This window comes from Equus asinus, chromosome 14 (genome assembly GCF_041296235.1).
Source record: "Equus asinus isolate D_3611 breed Donkey chromosome 14, EquAss-T2T_v2, whole genome shotgun sequence".
Lineage (NCBI taxonomy): Eukaryota > Metazoa > Chordata > Mammalia > Perissodactyla > Equidae > Equus > Equus asinus.
Window position 1 is genome coordinate 29,892,481 of NC_091803.1, and position 16,753 is coordinate 29,909,233.

General features: G+C 43.2%; 1 protein-coding gene across 2 annotated transcripts in view; it reads left to right on the forward strand.

Moving 5' to 3' along the window:
• Positions 1–16,753, forward strand: part of COG7 (component of oligomeric golgi complex 7) — an 81,785-nt gene that overhangs the window by 42,471 nt on the left and 22,561 nt on the right. For both annotated transcript variants that reach the window (XM_070484683.1, XM_070484684.1), the window contains 5 exons: positions 476–674; positions 4,636–4,763; positions 5,675–5,829; positions 10,320–10,436; positions 12,663–12,728. In XM_070484683.1, the coding sequence (XP_070340784.1) occupies positions 476–674; positions 4,636–4,763; positions 5,675–5,829; positions 10,320–10,436; positions 12,663–12,728 (665 nt within the window). The remainder of the gene's footprint in view (positions 1–475; positions 675–4,635; positions 4,764–5,674; positions 5,830–10,319; positions 10,437–12,662; positions 12,729–16,753) is intronic.

The following is a 16,753-nucleotide window of genomic DNA, read 5'->3' on the forward strand; positions in this document are numbered from 1 at the left end:
TAAAAGATAAATCCATCTTCACTGAAGACCTGTGTCAAGAGGAGAGGTGGCTGCAGGCTGGTCTGCAAATCTGCTTAAAGGCCCTCCAACTCCGATTCAGTGAATTACTCTTCTTTAATTCTGTTTTGTTCCCCTCCTTCCATACCCTCCCAATTTCTGCTTTGTCATCTTCACAATCCTCTCTCTAGCCAATTTTTGCTGACCATCTAAATACTACATTTAATTGATTTGAAAATAGGCACTTGGAGCGAGTGGTAGACAGGAAGTAGCCACTTGTTCTGGACAAGTTGCAGGGCCTGCCAGTTTACTTGGCTTTCTGAGCATGTTCACATTTGCAGTGAGGAAAACTTGGGGCTTATAGCTCTTGACTGGACACCGGAGGGATTCCTTCAAGCCGTCCAGGAGACTGCTGCTTTAAAGGGTATGCTCCTGTTTTTTCCCGGTTGCTGACGCAGGTCCCTCTCTCCCACTGCAGGTTTTCAAGAACCCCCACGAGGTGGTGACTGTGCTGCTGATTCAGACCCTGGGGGCCTTGGTGCCCTCTCTGCCCATCTGCCTCAGCTCCGGTGTGGAGCGGGCAGCACCTGAGCTGGAGCTCACCAAACTGCTGGAGTTCTACGATGCCACCGCCCACTTTGCCAAGGGGTTGGAGATGGCACTGCTTCCCCACCCACGTAAACATTCCTCCTCCCAGCTCTCTTGTTTGTCTTTACTCACACTTTTTGAAGCTTCTGGGGCCTGGGTTTGTTTGCCTTTTCAGGTGACTGATTTTACAGAAATGAAAGGGATCAGTGTTTTCCTTCTCAACAGATATGGAAGGCTTTTCCATGAAAACATTGCTCTTATGGAAATAGTTGTTGCTTAATATGTTTACCTAGCACTAGCGCTGCCGAGGTGCTTTACACACTCTGGGGAAGTGATGGACACTTCTACAGGGGCTTAGAATGTGAACGAGGCAGGTGGGCATTAGTGGCAATGAGTTGGCAGCAAGTTACATTGAGAGGGTAGTGTCCTCTTCCATTTCAAATCATCATAAAACCTCAGACAGTTCAACTTAAGAAGTAAGTTTAAGAGAACAAATGGGTTAGAGTAGCTTTTAGATGGGGCAGCAGCAGGTTTTTAAGGAGGCAGGGACGCTATGTTAGGACGAAGGGTAGCTATAGGGAAGATGGGCTTTTCCCAGCTGCATCTGAGAGCAGAGCACTTCTTGTTCCCATTTGGGCAAACAGTTCAGGGGTGACATTTCCCCAGCTGGTTTCCGTCTATGTTAAAAGCATCGTAAACTTTTAAGTAACACAGACCTCCTGACGCATGCTGCTGTCAAATCAGGAAATCACTTCAGGAAGGCCTTGTTCTACCATTTGGCTGCTGTGTGTCACTAACTTGGTTTGTTTAATAGTTATTCTCTTTAATTACATTCATGTATAATTACCTCGTACATTCCAGGGAGTGTGTTTGTTGTTCGGGTTCCTGATGATTCATAGGTGTTTTTGGCACACTCTGTGGTCAGGCCTTGGTTATGGGAGAGGCACAGTGGATGTGGTCAGCTTCCAGGGGACCAGGATGCCGTTGTCCAAGTGGCTAAAGAGTGTTTAGGCCATGCGTCCTGCTGGAGCAGGGTGGAATGAAGAAGGGCAAGGAACAGATTGCCTTCCTCCCACTCGTGATGGACTTTATTGAAAAAGAGAGAACCAGCCTCCCAAGAACCAGATGCAAAAGGGCTTTGTCAGCCTTGGAAGTTCAGAGTTTTAATGATTCCTACTGAGGTTTTCAAAAAAGTCTATTTTAATATAAAAATACTTTGCAAACAGACTCAAAAATAAAAATAATAGAGAATAAAAATGATCCATAACTTTATCACTCAGAGAGAGCCACTGGCAGCATTGTTATATTTCATCTTAGTAATTAAAATAAAAATATACATTTTCCATATATACACATACTCACACATATACATATTTTAAAATATTGGTTGTATACAATCTTATATTCTCTTTTTTGGTCAAAATAATATGAGCATTTTTTATGTCATTAAATGTTTTCCTAAGACATGGTTTTTAATGACCACTTGATAACTATGGCTTACTTTAATTTTTTTATTCACTATTGTAAATAAAACTGTTATGAACAATGTTACACATTTTTATTATTATTTTGTTTGCTGAGGGAGATTTGCTCTGAGCTTTTTTGCTGAGGAAGATTCGCCCTGAGCTGACATCTGTTGCCAGTCTTCCTCTATTTTTTTTCTGTGTGGGTTGCTACCACAGTGTGGCAGCCAACAAGTGGTGTAGGTCTGTGCCCGGGAGCCAAACCCAGGCTGCCAAAGCAGAGCGAATGGAACTCAACCACTAGGCCACGGGGCCGTCCCCTTTATACATTAATTTTTGAGCCCAACTCTGATTATTCCTTAGGATAAGTTTAAAAATTACAGTTGCTAAGAAATGAACATTTTAAAAATATTTGTCATATTTTGCTCTTTAAGAGGCTTCTACCTATTTTCATGTATATCTGTAGTGAATCAGGGTGTCCATTCCCCCATGCCAGCTCCAGCGCTAGACTCTATCTTGTTTTTCTTCCCCATCATTGCCAGGTTCTTAGACAATTAATGATATATCATTTTAATTTTTTATTTCATTGATTACCAGCAAGTTTGAAAATTTATTATCAAAATTATATTTTTTCTCTTTTGAATTGCTTATTTTTTTGCCTATTTTTCTGTTTGAGAGTTTAATCTATTTCTGGTTAATATATAAGTGCAATTTACTTAAAATAATATATTATTAAATATATTATAAAAAGCAACAAAGTACATGTTCTAAAAATTCGTGATATAGAAATCCATCGCACAAAATGAAAGTCTTATAATCCCACTTGCTAGAAGTAACCAATGTTAAAAATTTATCCTTACATAATAAGAGTTTTTTCCCATTGTTTATCAAGTATGTTGCAGATATATTTTCTAACTTTATATTTTGCCTTTGACATATTTTCTGTTTTAATAATGAATACATGTACATGGTATAATTCAAAATATATAAAAGATTATGCAATCGAAAGTAAATCTTTTAAATAATTTGTTACTTTATAATTAATGAGCAATATGTATTCATTATAGAAAAATCCAGAAAATACAAGGAAGGAAAAAGGTCATTCTTGACTTACCATCCAGAAACAGTATTTTGAATTATATACATATACAGATTTTACATGAGTGTGTATACCTAAATATGTCTTTAATAGAATATTTTATTAGCATTATCAAACCCAAGAAATTTAGTACTGATTTAATATTGTCTCCTAGTATACAATCTGTATTGAAGTTTTCTCACTTGTTCCATATAAGTTTTTATAGCTGCTTCCCCACTTCTTCTTCCCATTAAGATGCAATCGGTGTACACACATTGTATTTGTATGTCCTGTCTCTTTAATCTCTTACTCTGAAACAGTCATCTCATCTCTCTTTTGTCTTTCATGACACTGATATCTTTGAAGGATACAGAGTAGAAGTCTACATTCTTGTAGCGTGTCCCGTATTCTGGAATTGTCTGATTGTTTCCTCATGATTAGATTTAAATTAAACATTTTTGGGAAGAATACTGCATGTGTACTTCCTATGGCATCACATCAGGAGACACATCATATCCAATTCTTGGTGATGAGTTGGATCAATCACTTGGTAAATGTATCTGCCAGATCTCTCTATTGTAAAGTTATCTGTTCCTTTTTGTAATCAATAAGTAATTTATGTGTAGGGTGATGCTTTGAGCCCATAGCAATAAGAAACATTTGCCCAGTGACTTTAGCATCCACTGATAATCCTTGTCTGAATAAACTTTTAACACTGCTGATTATAAAGTAGTGATTTCCTAATTCTCTCATTCCTTCTACATCTATTTGCCGGCATTCTTCTTGTAAAGAAGAGATTTTCCTTTCTTTCTCTTTAATATTACTATGAACTCATAGATTATTTTGGATCATTGTATTATGATCCATTATTATTATTCATTTTGACTCAAATTATTTCAAATTTGGTTAGTGGTTGTGCCTTCAAGCTTGCAGCTGTATCTTTTTGACATATCCTGTCAATCTTTGAGTGCTTTCTTGCTTTTTGGCACAAACTATTCCAGGAACCTGTACTTTCCCTGCCTCAAACCTGGAATCAGCCATTTTCCCAAGGAGCTTGATTTTTTCTAGAGGGAAATTGTATTTAGAAACCAAGATCTGGGCACCAGGGATTCTCTCTTTTTTTTTTTTTTTTTGAGGAAGATTAGCCCTGAGCTAACATCTGCTGCCAATCCTCTTTTTGCTGAGGAAGACTGGCCCTGAGCTAACATCCGTGCCCATCTTCCTCTATTTTATGTGGGACGCCCACCACAGCATGACTCAACAAGCAGTAGGGGGCTGGTGTCTTTGATAGTGCTTTAGGCAAATAATACACAAAGCCCAAATTTATTGAAATATTTACTGACATGATTGTTTACGTTTCCATGAATGATAAAAGCAAATTAACAAAATGTAGTCACCCCTAAGATGAAACAGGAAAAGTTCTAGTAGAGTGCCTTTCACCTGTTGTTTTCCAACAATTAATTTCCAATTCTTTGTTCATTGCTGCTTTTAATTTCTGGTTCCCTAAAGATGACCACAACTTGGTGAAAGTCATGGAACTGGTGGATGCTGTGTATGGTCCGTACAAACCCTACCAGCTGAAGTATGGCGACATGGAAGAAAAAAACCTCCTCATCCAGATCAGCGCCGTGCCTTTGGTAATGTCATCATCCTGCCAGTGGCCATTAGGAATCAGTCTGTTTGCGAGGCAGAGGGTTGAGGGTGAGATGCACTGGAGAAGGTGTGAGGTGGCATCGGGCGTGCAAAGAGGCGGAACATGGGCTCTAAGTGCCTCATGGGCTCTTGCAATCCAAATGTAAAATGAGAGCACAGATATGCTAACAATTTTCCATTTAAAATCCCCAATGAAGGTCTAGCAAAACAAGAGGGATAAGTTGATTATTTCCCTGATTTAGTAATTTCTTGCTTCTGCATTCTTTTGTTTAGGCAGATATGCAAATGAGCACAGGAGCCAAGCATTCATGGACAGTGCTGTAGGGGCGGGTTCACTGTGTGGGCACCCGGGGGGAACAGAGGTCATTTCCGTGGCAGATAGTAAGGTTGTCTAGCATGAGGTGAGTCAACATTGAAGAACTGATCTTACAGTAGTTAAAATCTGCCTCCTGCCGTTTTTCCATTTTCTAGGGAGATACCTAGAAAGTTGTTCCACTTCAGTTACATTCTTGCCCCTGAACGAAACATTTTCCTGTTATTACATTCTTTTGGAGTGTGTGATATGAAGAATTTGAATCCTAGCTTGAGTGCCAGAGTGAGAGATGCTATCTTAGCCATAGAAAAAGAGGAAAGAAATGAAAAATATAAAGATGCATATCAAGATTTGATCATGCTTTGGGCTAGGAGTTAATTTCTCTGATCTCACTGGGCACTGAGACCGTTCTTCCCTGGGTCAGGCTCTTGAAGAGCTGTCGCAGTTTGGGACTGCATCACTGGTGTCCCTATTAGGTGATTTTCTCCTGAGGAGGGTTGGAGGTCTCCCCAGTCTTCGTGTTGTCTATTCACCTGTTCTGGAGTCTGAGGCGCCTTTTGTTTGTCCGTATTTGCTGCCCAGGAGCACGGAGAGGTCATTGACTGTGTGCAGGAGCTGAGCCACTCCGTGAACAAGCTCTTTGGCTTGGCGTCTGCAGCCGTTGACAGATGCATCAGATTCACCAATGGCCTGGGGACCTGCGGCCTGCTGTCAGCCTTGAAATCCCTTTTTACCAAGTAAGGCTAGGGGAGTGGGGACAGGGCCGGCCACAGCAGAGGGCGATATCTGTCCCAATTAAAAATGAGCGTGTCTTCTATTCCTGCTGTGAACCCTGGGGAAGCACTTGCAGCTGAGCCCAAGGGGGCGTGCCGACGGATGTTCGTGGAGCACTGTTTCTAACGGTGGAGCACTAAAGCAAGCTGAATGTCTGTCAGTTTGGAAATGGCTGACTAAGATATGGTCTATTCATACAAGGGAACTCTATGCGGCAGTTAAGGTGTTAATTAGATCACACATATCAACGTGGATAGATCTCAAAAAGATATTGTTGAGGGAATAAAAACAAGTTGCAGAATAATATATGGAGTCTCATACAGTATGTAAAAAAAGCATACAAAAAAATAGGGTATATTTTCTGTAGCAGCATTCAGTAAACTTTTTCTGCAAAGGGCTGAAGGGTAAGTATTTTAGGCTTTGTGGGCCTGACGGCCAGTGGAGACTTTCGGAGCAGTCTGCTTTGGCAGCACAAAAGCAACTGTAGACAACACGTAAATGAATGGGTGTGGCTGTGTTCCAGTAAAACTTCATTTACACAAAGCCAGGAGTGCCAACCCTTGTTCTAGATCTTTTCTAGGACTTTAAAATGAACTATATATTCCTACAGAATAGGAGTCAGCAAACTCTAGCCCATGAGCCAAATCTGGCCTGCTTTCTATTTTTGTAAGGAAAGTTTTCTTGGAGCACAGCCATGCCCCTACGTACCTGTGGCCAGTGACTCCTTCGCACCGTGAAGGTAGAGTTGAGTAGTTGGGACAGGGACTTTGTGATTCTCAAAGCCCAAAATATCTGGACCTTAACGGAAGAAGTTTGCTGAGCTCTGATGTGGAAGGCTGGGCCACAAACTCCAGACACTGGTTGTCTGTGGAGAGTTGGGGAAAGGCTAAGGTGGTGATCATCGGGGATTTAGCTTTATTTGTTGTTGTCTGATTTTTTTAAAAAAGGAACATAAATTCACATATTTCTTGTGAATATCATGCTAAGTTAAAGAAGCCCGACACGAAAGATCACATGGTATTATGATTTCATCTATCAAAATGTCCAGAACAGGCAAACCTATAGAGACAGAAAATAGGTGAGTGCTTGCTTAGGTCTGGGGAGAGGGGAGCATTTGAGGAGATGGGGAATGGCTGCTAAAAGGTATGGGGTTTCTTTTTTGGGGTGGCAAAATGTTCTAAAGTTGATTGTGGTGATGGTTGTACAACTCTATAGCTACACTAAAAAACACTGAATTGTCTCTTTACGTGAGTGAATTGTGTAGTATGTGAATTATATCACAATAAGGTTGTCAAAAGAAAGAAGAAGGGGAAACTAAAGTTAAGTTTAGTTAGAAAAAAGGAGAGAAAGCAGTATAAGGCTAGATTCTTTGACCTGTGTGATTGAGGTGTGAGGGCCCTCAGGAGGTTAGATGCTCCAGTCTCTGGCTTGTAGACACATACATTCTTAGGCTCTCCAAGAGGCCTTCCCTTGGTAGCTTGTTCTAGAATGAAGTTGCCTTGAGTCTCAAGAAATTCCTTTGATTGAACTGAATGCTATTTTGCTGTAGTAAGTTTAGGGAGCTCTTGTCATTCCAGAAATACTGAGCATGCCCCTGTAAGCTCTGGGGGTCCTTGGTGCTGAGGTCCGGTCAGCACCTCCTGAGGGCTGCTCACAGTGTGGGCGGTAAGGGCTGCCCTGCTCACAGATGGAGGTGTGATCGGATGTGCCCAGATGTGTTCCCATAGAAAGAGAAACTCCAGCAACAAGTTGAATCAAATAAAAATGACCTGTTTCTCTCTGCCACCAACCAGGATTTCTGGATGGAAAAAAATTTTTTCAGATCTAAAAATTTTATTATAAAATAACAAAAATAATACTTTCAGAAATAATTTTTTTAAATACAGAAAGGTGTAAAAAAGGGGAAGTCTGCCTCCCTTGCTACCCACCCTTATGCCTTCTCCTGAGAAATACTCAGTTTTTAACATTTTGCTCTTAGTCTTCTAATCTTCCCTCCATACTTTAAAGATTTTTTATTTATCAACTTTATTATATCTTGACTTTCAGCTCTGAAAGGTGAGGAACTGAGCTTACTTAAGGCTAGTGCTCTTATCACCTGCTTCTCCCAGCTCTTGTTAGTGACATGTTTACTTTTACTTCTTCTCTTGGTTATTTTGATTACTTCATTTTTAACAATAATACAAATCCATATTAAAAATCCAAACTGTACAAAAGGCTATATGATGAAACCAGGTCCCCTGCTTTAGAAGGGAAGATTTTGAAGCTACCACAACAGCTGATGTTTATAAAATCAGTCAGGGAAGGTAGTGTGGAGCTAACTCGAGCAGGGTCCGAATGGGACGTTGTTCAGTAGTGGGGAAGGGTTGGGGAGGACATTAAGGCAGGCAGGGGCAGGGCGGGTGGGGCGCACAGGGCGGGCAGGAGGAGACGCGCCTAGCTTGAACTAGGCTGAAGCCGCAGAAGATAGCAGCTGACAAGGTGTTATGCAGTTGGGGGCTTTATAGCTGTGAGGGGAGTGTGGGCTCTGGAGTCAGAGCCCCCTGGGCTCAGATCCTGGCTCTGACACTTACTAGTTGGCACCTTGGGTGGGTTGGTGCTCCTCTCTGAGACTTGGCGATCTTTGCTTTGAGTAAACTGCTGATGATAATACCTTCTTTCCATGGTGGTTGTGAATATTAAGTGAAAACCTGTAATTAAAGCCCCTAACACAGAGGTTCTCACATGGTAGAGACACTTGGAAACATTTATTGTGAGAGAGAATTGAAGGTTTGGGGACAAATGTGATAAAATGTGATGCCATGCACATCACCTGTGATACACACTGTGGCCAAACAAGCCTCCCCTCCCAGCCAAGTGCTTGGGTCCTGCTTGCCATCCCGGGGAGCTCTGTCGTGTGAGCTTGTGCAGAGCACGTGCGCTGTTGGATGGTCCATCCTTCTCATACGTTTGTCGTATTTGCAGGGTGGTGACACAGTTGTTTAACTTCCTACAGCTAAAGCACTGTTATGTTCCCCAATGTTTTCTGGTCAATTTGTCTTTGAGGCCCCTCGCCCTCCCCCAAGGACTAATTCCCCTAGAAAGCTGTCACCTCTCTTGGTACATAGGAAAGGTGCTGTCATTGGAATTTTGGTTTTGTAGCTTTCCCCTTTAAAGCCTAAGTCCTGTGTCAAGGGAGCAGCAGTATCATTTGTAGTTAGTGGAGTGGTCTGGAGCAGTTTCTCCAACTTGGTTCTTTGAATGGCCTCTCTCTCCACCACACAGACTTATTCCTCAGGGTGGTGTCGTGGCTCATCACATTCCACTTGCCTCACTTAGAGCTTATGGTTTGCGAAGGGAGAGAGGGAAAGCCTTTGTGATGTACACACACGTCATAGGTTTTCAGGGAGGCTCTTGGCTTCCAGAGAACATGACCCTCCACCTTTGTCCTTCTTACCACACCCTCCCAAGGACATGCACTTATTTGTTCATGTTCCAAGAACTGTACATCCTTAAAAACAATACCTGCCACGCCAGCTTTTGTTTTGTACTTTTCAGAGAACTTTTGTGTGTATTATTTCATTTATTTCGTTTTATCATCATGATAACTCTGTGAAGCAATGTAAAAGACATCATTAAGTCTGTTTTAAGGCTGAGGAAACTGAGGCCCCAGAACACCTCGGTACTTACCCAAGACTGCAGTGCAAGCCTTTCGTTCATTCAGGAGTATTTCTGGCTGTCTCCTTCATGCTCAGTCCTGTTCTGATTCTTGGGGATGATTGGGAGCTGTTCTCCCAGAGCTTCTGCTCTAGGGACAGCAAGGAATAAGAAAGGCATACATTAAAGAGGCTGTTCAATTACACTCGTGTTGGGTGCTGTGAAGGAAGGTGTGTGGTGTACAGCTGGAGCAAGCAGCACAGTCTGTGAGGGAGGGTTTTGGGCGCTGAATCCAGTTTCATGCTCCTGTGGCCTTAAAGTCGGGCTCTTGGCTGCCATGGAGCTTGGCTGTTTAATCTAAATTTGGGGGATTAGGATGCTGCAGAAGTACCCTGGGTATCAGTGAACTGCCTTATAGTATCCCAGGTGACAGTTGGGTATTATAGTGGGACCATGATGTTTTCAAACAGTTCTTTGAACTGGCTTCCAAAGAAATGCATCTGTTAGGATGAGGGAGTAATTTACCAGTGTCATCTCCTACCTGGTTGGTCACCAGAGTCTCAGTCTTAGTGGCCACCCCCTTCCCCCTCATCTTGAGCATCTCTCTTAAAGCTGCTCTGCCAGGTGAAAAAAGAGGTCTTGCCACACAGAGAAGACCTTTTTATGGTTAGAGGTTTTATAAGTAGTCTCACCCCTCGGTAGGAGCCGCTAAAGGCACTCTCAAGGTCATTAGCAATTTGTCCAAAGCTGTATTTCCAAGTGTCTTTAGGTCTGAGGAGTTTATGACGGCACGCCTGTCATTTTTTGTCTTTCCCCGTAGGTATGTGTCTGATTTCACCAGTACTCTGCACTCAATACGAAAGAAGTGCAAGCTGGATGACATTCCGCCCAACTCCCTCTTTCAAGAAGATTGGACGGCTTTTCAGAACTCCATTAGGTAAAGCGGGGCTGTAACTGAAGCATGTGCCTAATGTAGTAAGCGTAAACATGCACAACAGAGCACGTAAAAATGACAAATGTGTTTGTAAGGGGTTCATTTTTCTCCTTTTACTGCCTTTTTTTTTTAAAGCAAGTACTCTAGAATCTAAAAACAAGCCAATAAACAAAAAACCAAACCAGACACCAAAAAGACCCTTCTGGCTCTTAAAATATTTTTAAAAGTTCTTTATGAACTCCTCATCTTTTTTGGTGACTTAAATTTTTCATATTTGGGTTATTTTTCCCCCCTTGGCATGTAGTTTTTACAGACCTGAAGTAACTTAGAGCCTGATTCAGTCCTCTGTCTGGATCTGAACACATTGTCCCAAGCAGTGAGACAGTGCTGTTGGCCTGGAAAGGGCCGTGTACGAGTTCCAAGAAAGGCACTGAGGTCACCTTCCCAAGAGGTTGTTGACAGCCAGATTCTGGGGTCTCCTGTGTGACCGGTGGGCCAATAGGCAGACACCCTGTCGCCCCAAGCCCTGAGGTCTGGTGGGAGTGTGAAAGCAGTGGCCTGAGAAGTTTGCCTCTTGGTATGTGTAGTCAGAGAGCACAGGCTCCTGGCCCGTGGCCAGATCTGACCTATGGACATGTTTATTTGATCACAGCATTTAAAAAATTTTGGCTTAGTTACCAACATTTAAACCAGATTTAACATAATCCAGATTTCTAACATCACTTAAAAATTGGAAGCTCTGGGCCCACATTGTCTCAGGCCATGACCCACTAGGGCTGGTAGCCAAAGTACACGGTAGACTGGGTGGGTATATGTTCTCTGGGCGCTGTGGCTCTCCTACTCCCATGTGGTCTAACAACTATACTATTAGGCTGAGATGAAAAGCAGTCTAGAAATTTCTTTTCCTTAAAACGATTCTTCATGGATATACATTCTGAAAAGAGAAGCTGTTCCTCACCCACTTACATCTCTTGCCTGACTCCTGGCTTAGGTGGTGTGTGCAGGGTACCCATGACGCATGCAGGTCTCAATGCAGTGGCCCATGCCAGGGCAGATCAGACCCTCTGAAGGCTGTCTTTAATTAGGGTAAATCCAGGACCTCCCAGGACCATTTGGAGTATCCTTATGGGATCTGATCTGGACTTTTACTATTTATTTATTTTAAAGATTTTATTTTTCCTTTTTCTCCCAAAGCCCCCCGGTACATAGTTGTGTATTTTTTTAGTTGTGGGTCCTTCTAGTTGTGGCATGTGGGATGCCGCCTCAGCATGGCTTGACGAGCGGTGCCATGTCCATGCCCAGGATTCGAACCAGCAAAACCCTGGGCTGCTGAAGCAGAGTGCATGAACTTAACCACTCGGCCACGGGGCCGGCCCCTGGAATTTTATTTTTTTGATGAAATTTAATGTTCTAGATGCTAACTATATCCCCTATCATCTGTGCTGACGTTGTATACTAGAAAATGCTATGCACAAGCTTGCTCTGTTGTACCGGAGGTGAGTGAAATATTTCACTTTCTCATAAACCTTTCTTATGATGGAATGCCTAGATACCCTAGTGATGATTGGCACTTTTAGAGAAAGTTAAAAGTTAACTAGACTTAAGATGTTTTTAATCCTTGGATTTGTCCTGACATTATAGTTTGGTGTTGAAGGACGCAGTAGCTGGAATTTGAGGGCTAGCATAAAATTACTTGAAAATTAAAGGATTATTAAATACAGATATGATGACCATTCAGGCTTATCTCTGAGAAACAAATGGATTAATCCTCGTCCGCCTTTCATGTGATCAGAGAAAGAAAGAATTCTAATATCAAAACAGTTTTCTCTTCTATGCCTAGCAAATAGCAGACATCTAACAAATATTAAGTAATGAATTTTGGTTTTTAAATTTTAGATACATGGTATTTCCAACCCCTTTTCCCAAGGACAAAGCCCAAAAGCACCTCTGTATTTTGGAAGTGTAAAATTATTTGAGATCGTGTTGGATAGAACTGTGATTCACAGCAGAGAGGCCTGTGACATGAAGGGACTAGCGTTTACTTTTTACATTAATTACTGATTAATGAAACATTTCAGGCAGGCCATCAAGTGGTTAACTGCTCTCCCAGAACCCAGCACACCACCAAAAGGAGTGAATAGTTAGAATTTTTATGAATGAGACAATGTTTATCCTGTAAACGTAGGCATTCCAGATGCTTGAGCCTGAAGTGCTTTCTGTTTTGTTTAGGATAATAGCCACCTGTGGAGAGCTCTTGAGGCAATGCGGGGACTTCGAGCAGCAGCTAGCAAACAGGTAGGAGGCAGCTGTGGGCGAGTCGCTGGGTTCTCCATCGGGAAGACCACGTTACAGTACCCGGCACAGCAGTGACAGCGTATGGTCAAATCTGAAAGCCACAGAGCTCGAGGCTGTCTGTACCTAGATAGGAGGTGTCATTATTGTCATCATTAAACATTTATTGAGCACCTAAAAAGGGCAAGGCTCTGACCTACTTGGCAATGGTCATATAATTTTGGTTAGAGATGGAAGTTTCAGCCTAAAGGAGGAAATAGTACATCTTGTCTCCAAATTATGAATGGGTTGGGTTCCCACTGCTTGTTTGCAAGTCAGTTACTGGGACCGAAATAAATTTCCCCATAGAAACGGCATTATACGTGGTGGTGAAGTCTCCTGGGCCAGCCCACAGAGTCGGGATGAACCCAGCCAGCCTGCCCCCTGGGTCCTGCGGCAGAATTCTCTGTTGTCCAAGGGAGCGTGTGTCAAAGGAGGGTTTCTGGGGTTGGCCCTGGGAAAAGTCCTTTCTGCCCCCTTTCTCTATTCTGATGGCTGCCAGGGCTTTCCATTGCTCTGAAGGGGCCCCTTTCAGAACAGTTTGCCCCTCAAAGCACTCTAGTCTCCCGCATTTCCTCCTTTCTTCCTTTCAGCTAAATCTCTCGTTCCCTTGGTCCAGCTGAGCTCCCTCTTCTCCAGGAGCTGCTGGAGACGTGTGTCTCACAGGGTGGTGTGAGGGGCTGGCAGCAGTCCCTTCACCCTTCTCTGGGATGATTCTTGATTGTCCTCCAGTACTCTCTGCAGGAGGGAATTTCTGGCAGTGGCACAAAGTGAAATGAAAATTGAGGCTTTAGGGGACCAGATGGGAGAGAGGGATGAGTTGCCAAGGAAGGAGGTCAGAGGTCAGAGGTCAGACCGGGCCATGGAGTCAGTGCTCTGAGTTGGCCATTTCTTCTTCTCACCACTCTTTGTCTTCTTTCATTTCTGAACCCACGGATTGTCTTCAAGTCCCAAGATTTTTCACCATGGTTCTTGTTATGGGGAAAGTCTTGCAGTGGGATAGAATGGGCGGCTATTGCTGTTCATAACTCCCGAATGGCCTAGCACAGAAATTGTGTGACTTCCTGGAATGAATAAAACTGAAGCACCACAGGCATACAATGGAATGTGTGTAAATAGTATAAATGATGAAGTAAACGCCCCCTCCCACCTGTTCCCCTGACCCACACCTGTGCTCCCCTGTACACTTGCACCCATGGTGAAGGGAGCCTGTGATAGAGGGGTGAGTAGGTCTGGGTTCATGGAGGACTTCTAGAAAGAGGTGAAAATTTAACATTTATATATGTAAAAGAAAGGCATGTAGATTATTCTTTTCTTTGTTTCTTTCTTTCTTTTTTTTTTGGTGAAGAAGATTGGCCCTGAGCTAACATCTGTTGCCAATCCTCCTCTTTTTGCTTGAGGAAGATTGTTGCTAAGCTAACATCTGTGGCAGTCTTCCTCCATTTTGTATGTGGGATGCTGCCACAGCATGGCTTGATGAGCGGTGCCATGTCCACACCCAGGATCTGAACCCACAAACCCCAGGTCACCAAAGCAGAGTGCGCAAACTTAACCACTACACCACCAGGCCGGCCCCTTCTTTTCTTAAAGCTTTTATTTTTACTTTTTCTTCCCAAAGCCCCCAGTACATAGTTGTCTATTTTTAGATGTGGGTCCTTCTAGTTGTGGCATGTGGGATGCCCCCTCAGCATGGCTTGATGAGTGGTGCCATGACCGTGCCCAGGATCCAAACCCCTGGGCCACTGAAGCGGAGCGCGTGAACTTAACCACTCGGCTACGGGGCCGGCTCAATTTTTTTTTTTTTTAAGATTTTATTTTCCCCTTCTTTTCTTAATTATAGTAGTAATTACTGCCTGGCCCTAGCACCTTGCAAAAATTAAAACAGTTCACGAGTATACAAAATGAAAACTGAAGATGTACTCACCCCAAAAATTCTTCTCTCCAGGAGAAACATTGTTAACGGCTCCCCCACCCCCTACTTTGTGACGTTCATTGAGCCCTGCATTAAGGACTTTTGCATGAATTGGCTATTAATCCTCCCAGTGGCCAGAGAAGTAGGTACTGTTCTTACCCCCATTTACCGATGAAGGGACATTGAGGCATAGAATTTGGCACAGGTAATAACTTTTTAAGTAAAAGAAATTATTTGCAGAAATAGCTGTGTCTGAGGTGATACAGCTATGAGGCAGTGATTTGAACCTGAACATCAGCTGAGTTATCCAGAGTGTGTGAGTGTCACCCACCACACTGTCCTTTCTCACAGATTAGCATCTGTCCTTAGACTTGGGTTTCTCTGCCTATATATATATATGTCAGAGATCTTTTCATATCAGAGCATACAGACTTTCCTTAATCTTTTAATGAAGACAAATAGTACATTTTAAAGAGTGAAGAAGGATCTGGTTAGGAAGATGAACAGGGACCTGACAGATAAAGGACGAGCCCCTCTAAGTGCATTTTTCAGCCCAGAGAGGCTAAAGGCCTGGCCCAAACTTTGGCATCAGATGAGAACAGACTGGGTGTATCTAGAGGAGCCTCTTTAAGAGGTGATGTCATTCTGGAAGCGCTGAGCCTGGCAAGGGAAAAGAGTGGCAGTCACCATCTGTGTTCCCATCAGGGAGGCCACTCGTGTGGCAACTGCCTATAAAGCTTATCTTATCTCCCCATAAACTTCACCCGCAGAACCCAGACTCCTACCAAGGACCACTCCCCCTGGGTGGCAGAGGCAATAGCTCGAAACGCTCCAGGTTACTTCAGCACCAAGAATGACATTGGCTGTCAGGCTCTTAAGATCAGCTCCTCACAGAAGGGGATCATTTTGTGTTTTATGGGATGAGTAAAGCAGGGCCGAGTTGGGTGTCACCTGAGGGATTTCTTTTTACTGGGCGAGCTGGGTGAGATACATGCAGATTGCCCTGGCTCCTCTGTACCTTCATGGTGGCCACCACTTACTTTCAGAATAGTGGTATTTTTAGCAGGATAAGGTCTTAGTGGGCCAGTTCAATGGGACAATCAGGTTTGGGCAATCCAATATACATTTACAAGTTTCCATGGCTGAGGAGTGGTTAACACCTTTTCGTGGAAAGGAAATGAGTTGAGGAAATAGATGGAATTGTAATGTTTGTCCTCCCCTGCGCATCCTTACTGTATTCTCCTGGCACAGCAGTTGGCACATGGGCACATGTTGGATTCCCCCGTTCATCTCTGAGCTTCTTGAGGTCATAGACTGATATCCCCAGGACCTAGCTCAGAGCTCATTATAATGATGAGAAGATGTTTCTTTGATGAATGAAGAATCAAGTGTTTATTTCAGTATCGTTTAGTTCACAGTACTAGTAAATATAGTAGGAAGTTAGCTTCTAATGATTAGATCGTCAAATGGTGTCTGTCTGGGTGAAGACGAGGCTAGGGGAGAGATGCCATTAGATCCTTGGAGTTGGAGTTATATTTATTCTGACATTTTTTAAATATTAGATTGGGTTTTTATTGTACAGCACACTGTTCTGACATTTAAATTATAATCTTTAATATTTTTCTTCAGCTTGGTTGGCAGACTGATGCCACTTTCCCCCAGCTGACTGAGACTGAGACACATATTGCAGTAATCCTGTGAAGGAGAGCTGACTTCCCAGAGGGCAAAGAGCCGGGGTTACCTATCATTCAAAAAATAATTAGTGAGCACCTGCCAGGTGCCAGGCACTGTGCTAGGCGCCAGGAATTCAAAAATGAAGACCACTCTGTGTTTCATCCTCACCATCTGGTGGGAGAGAGATGAGACAACATGTGATAGAGGCCATAAGAGAGGTTAGAGGCTGATGGGAGCAGAAGACTGAGTGCCTGGGGGGCGTGTTAGGAAAGATGTGGCAGGGGAGAAGTCCCTGGGGCCAGTCCTTGAAGAAGTAGGATTCTCCCAGGTGCACAGATGAGGGGAGCGCATTTCAATCGAGGGAGAATGTGAGCAAGGCATGCCAGTGTGGAAACCACGGTGT